We start from the raw sequence: 4,315 nt of genomic DNA on the forward strand, positions 1-4,315 counted from the left end.
ATTTTTCACCGGACTTAATTAACATGCAGTTTTACCATCAATTTTACAAGGAAACTACCCACATAGCCAATCATTCAAAACATGCATATTGTACGTATTTTTTGACGTGTTTATCAAACGTCAGATTTGACGGAACCTTCCAGCAGACGATTCATTCGTGTTGTGAGGGTTGAGCAAGAGAACGAATTTGTTTACTAAAAGGACACCTTCAGCGTGAACCCTCCACATGGACAAACCTGCCACTCACTGGAAAAGATAAGGTCTAGAGCAAAAAAATGGGCCAAAAAACCCTAGTTTTCGCTCTAGAAAAAACAGGCATTGGAAAAACTAATATTTTTCACTGGACTTAATTAACATGCAGTTTTACCATCAATTTTACAAGGAAACTACCCACATAGCCAACCATTCAAAACATACATATTGTACGTATTTTTTGATGTGTTTATTAGTTGCTGAAGTTGTCATGCTTCTAAATAATAAAGTACAACATAATCATGATTTCAAAACACACAGAGCGTGCGTTGAGACAGTTGCCTTATTATAGACATTGTGCAAAGCAACACAATTTGACATGGCTAGGGAAAAAATGTCATGTCAATATATTTGATAGTATTTTACCATGGTATGTGAAAAAAAATCATGAGTTCAATAAAATTGGCAGGGTCCATGATATTAAAAAATGGTTTTGAGATAGAAAACTTGCCATGGACTAACTAACAAATTGCCATGGCTATAGACAATATTTTTGCCATGGTGTAAAATAATTAATTTCTCATGCTGTCTAAAAGACTACAATGGTCTAGTTAATTAAGTTGACATGGTCTAACTAACAAAAGTGCAATGATATACATATTAAATTTGCCATAGTCTAAATAATCAAATTGCCATCCTATCTAAAAAACTGCCATGGTGTTGTTAATTAAATTGCCGTGGTCTAACTAATTTTTTTGCCATCGAATATATATTAAACTTGCATGGTCTAAACTAATTAAATTTCCATGCTACCCCAAAAAACTAACATGGTCTAGTTAATAAAATTGTCATGCTCTAACTAACATAAAATACCATGAAACTTATATTAAACTTGACATGGTCTAAATAATTAAATTGCCATGCTACATACAAAAACTAAGATGGTCTAGTGAATTAAATTCCCATGTTATAACTGACAAAAAATGCCATTGACTTTATATTAAACTCGCCATGGTCTACATTATTAAATTGCCATGCTACATCAAAACTACCATGGGTAGATAATTAAATTGCCATGGTCTAACTAAAAAAATGCCATGGTATATTTATTAAAAAATTATTTTAATGCAAGAAAAGAAAATTTGTCTAATTAGTAAAAATACCATGACATATCAAAAAAAAACTACCGTGGTCTAATTACTAATTTGCCATGGCAAAAAACTTGCCATGTCTGAAAATTGCCATAGTGTAATTAAAAAATTGTGCATAATTAGTAATCATAATGTTCTAATTACTAGAGTAAAAAAATAAGTTCACTAAAAAATTTCATGGCCTGCCCAGGCACCTCGACCATGCCATTGGACGATGACGATTATGTGTGTAAAGGCTACAGCTGCTCAGCACACCTCACTGCATGTGTCATGCATCATCGCCATCCACCATCTGCAGCAGTCTGCATTGGCGTTGGCATCCATCATCTCGTTATTGTCGTCATCTAGAATGATGGTGGCCGGCACTTCCACCGTCCCATCACATCAGCCGCTGGGGCCTGAACGAGAGGCCGGTGTTTGGCTCACCAAGCGCTCTATCTGGGATGGCCTCGTACATCATCCATAGGAGAATGTTGATCAGAAGCGTGCCGAGACCATCGCCGGCGAACATGGGCTGCTTCTTCGTCGTCGTCAATGCGGAAATCATGGCGAGCTCGTTCATGCCGCTAAACCATGCAAATATATCCACCATTTCGCAAACTTAAGGTGGCCGCCGCGCGCACCCCATGATGAGCGCCATCCAGCCCATTGGTCGGGTGTTTGCCGAGTTTGATTTGCCCGAGGCTTGGCAAATGATACATTTTACTGAGTTTCATCTTATCGCCGAGTTGTTTTTTCACGACATTGGGCAATCAAACCCGTTTACCAGGTTCCATTATATTACTTACTGTTCAGTTCTCGGCAAACGAGTAACATTGTCGAACTTCCGGTGAAAAGAACTCGCAAAAATATGGAACATATATTGTCGTGGATTCCATATGGCTTTATTTATTAGTTAATAGACTCATATAAGTACCTTATTTATAACTTCTTCGGTCTCAAAATAAGTGTCTCAAAACTTGAGACATTTATTTTAAGACAAAGGGAGTATGATATAAGTAGTATGCTAATACTTTCTCTTTATTTATTTATTTTATTGTTATCTAGGAGTATATTGTATGAGGATGCGTGATAGTGATACTCTGTGAGAAGTCTTAGCTCGCCGCAGCAAACAAGTACTTGTGCGCGCCGATCAGCATGCGCCTGCATTGAACCCCACGGCGCCGCCACCAACGTCGTAGAGCACCTCGAACGTCCGCTGCTGCACGTTGCCGATGATACCGAGGGAGCTGTCATCGCGGTTGGCCGCGAAGGCGAGGCAGCTCTCCAGAATGATCCCCTCGGGGGCGAGGTTGACGACGGCGCCCCCGGAGAACACCAGTGCGACGGTCGGTATTCTGATGCTGGACTGGCCACTGAAGTCGAAGCACGTGTCCAAGATGCCCATGGGCTGCGCCGGCGGGTACTGCTTCATGCCGGCCCTGAACGCCGATGACAGCGCCGAGTACGCGGTCCGCGGCAGGCGCGTGATGATTGTGCCGGAGTCCATGAGCGACCCGACGGAAAAGACCGTGGTGGGTATGTTGAGCTGCCTGCCTCCGACCCTGATGGCCTGAAGAGACACGATGTAGTACGCCGGGACCTGCCTGCTCCTCAGCAACGGCGTCTTGACGACGAAACCCGAGGTTGCTGCACCCAGAGTGAGGAACCCGGACGAGCTCGGAGTCGGCGGGAGGCAGTACGAGAAGGCCTTGCCGAAGGTGCCCGCGGTCTGGGTGGCCAGCGACTGAGCACCGCCGCCGAGCCCGATGAGCCCAGCGGTCTGGTCCTGGTCGTTGAGAAGGAGGCCCGACTCAGACTGGCTGCACCCAAACTGGAAGTTGCTGACGGCGTTGGAGCCCAGCGAGAGCGTGTCGGAGCTGTAGGTCCCGGTGGTTCTCGAACCATCGCCGTAGTTGACAACGTACTGGCACTGGGAGCCGGAGCAGCCGTTTCCTTGGCCATCTTGACGGAGCTGCGCACAGGCGGCGGAGCTGCAGGTGAACGGGGAGTAGGTGCTCGACGATCTGGGGTCGAAGAGCGAGTCCGCCTGCGAGTGGCACCGCGAGCACGGCTTGCAGTGCACCCATGACACGTCACTGCCGGTGTCGATGAACATGGTCTGGGTCACGGCCGGCGAGCCGATGCCGACGGTGATCACGTACTCCAACGTGCCCAGGGAGAGGCCCAGCAAGGTCGGCACGGTTACATCCGATTGCTCCAGGCCGCCACCCTTGGCGCCAGAGAACTTCCGTCCGATGTAGTCAGCTCGGAGCTGGTCACGCCGGAGCATCTTCTCCAAGGTCGGCGCCTTCGTGGAGGGGACAGGGGAGCATGGGCCGTGCCGGTGGTGCAACGGCACCATGACGACGCCGCCGGATGCTGGACTCACTGCTGAAACAATCCAGATCGACATGGAAACGATTAGAAATGTGCACAAAATACTAGTACTATACGTATAGTACTCGTTTTTTTAAATGATACGTATAATACTCGTTTTTTTTAAATGATACGTATAGTACTCGTTGTTTTAAAATGATACGTTTGGTATCCAGATCCATTGGAATGTCAAGTGCGTGGACAGTACTGCACCTTGGTGATCGGTGCAGTTGAGGGTGGCAGATTTCAGAGAACCAGCAGGCAGAACCATGTAGTGGCTGCGAAGATCATCTCCTGCGTGAGCAACGAGAGTGTGGTAAGCGCACAGCACGAGAAGCACAAGCTTCGAAACCGATGCCATGGCGTATAGATGCTGTTTCTTTGCTTCTCAGGCTCAGCTGCAGCTTCAGAATGTGAGCCCTCCTTATATAGAGGAGACTTCAGAATGTGGTCTTCTCCTAATTAACGAGAAGTTGCCGCCAGTTTTGATTTCGTCAATTGCACGGGTGGAAGGATTAGGTAACGTCATTTTTTGTTGACAAAATTATCAGGAATTCAATTGTTTGGCATATGTACATACTTTACTAGATATAAATACCCATGCAAGTAATAAA

General features: G+C 45.7%; 1 protein-coding gene across 2 annotated transcripts; it reads right to left on the bottom strand.

Annotated features, from left to right (window-relative positions):
* Positions 1-2,333: 2,333 nt before the first annotated feature.
* LOC119331448 (aspartyl protease family protein At5g10770-like) lies at positions 2,334-4,086 on the bottom strand. 2 transcript variants are annotated; one of them, XM_037604609.1, is made up of 2 exons: positions 3,915-4,086; positions 2,334-3,713 (listed from the first exon to the last, which is right to left on the bottom strand). In XM_037604609.1, the coding sequence occupies exons 1-2, from the start codon at positions 4,060-4,062 to the stop codon at positions 2,476-2,478; spliced, it is 1,386 nt and encodes a 461-aa protein (XP_037460506.1). In that variant the 5' UTR covers positions 4,063-4,086; the 3' UTR covers positions 2,334-2,475. The 2 variants fall into 2 exon arrangements, with proteins under 2 accessions (XP_037460506.1, XP_037460505.1); XM_037604608.1 differs by having other exon boundaries at positions 2,334-3,716.
* Positions 4,087-4,315: the final 229 nt, after the last annotated feature.

Source organism: Triticum dicoccoides, chromosome 7A (genome assembly GCF_002162155.2).
Source record: "Triticum dicoccoides isolate Atlit2015 ecotype Zavitan chromosome 7A, WEW_v2.0, whole genome shotgun sequence".
NCBI classification, from domain to species: Eukaryota; Viridiplantae; Streptophyta; class Magnoliopsida; order Poales; family Poaceae; genus Triticum; species Triticum dicoccoides.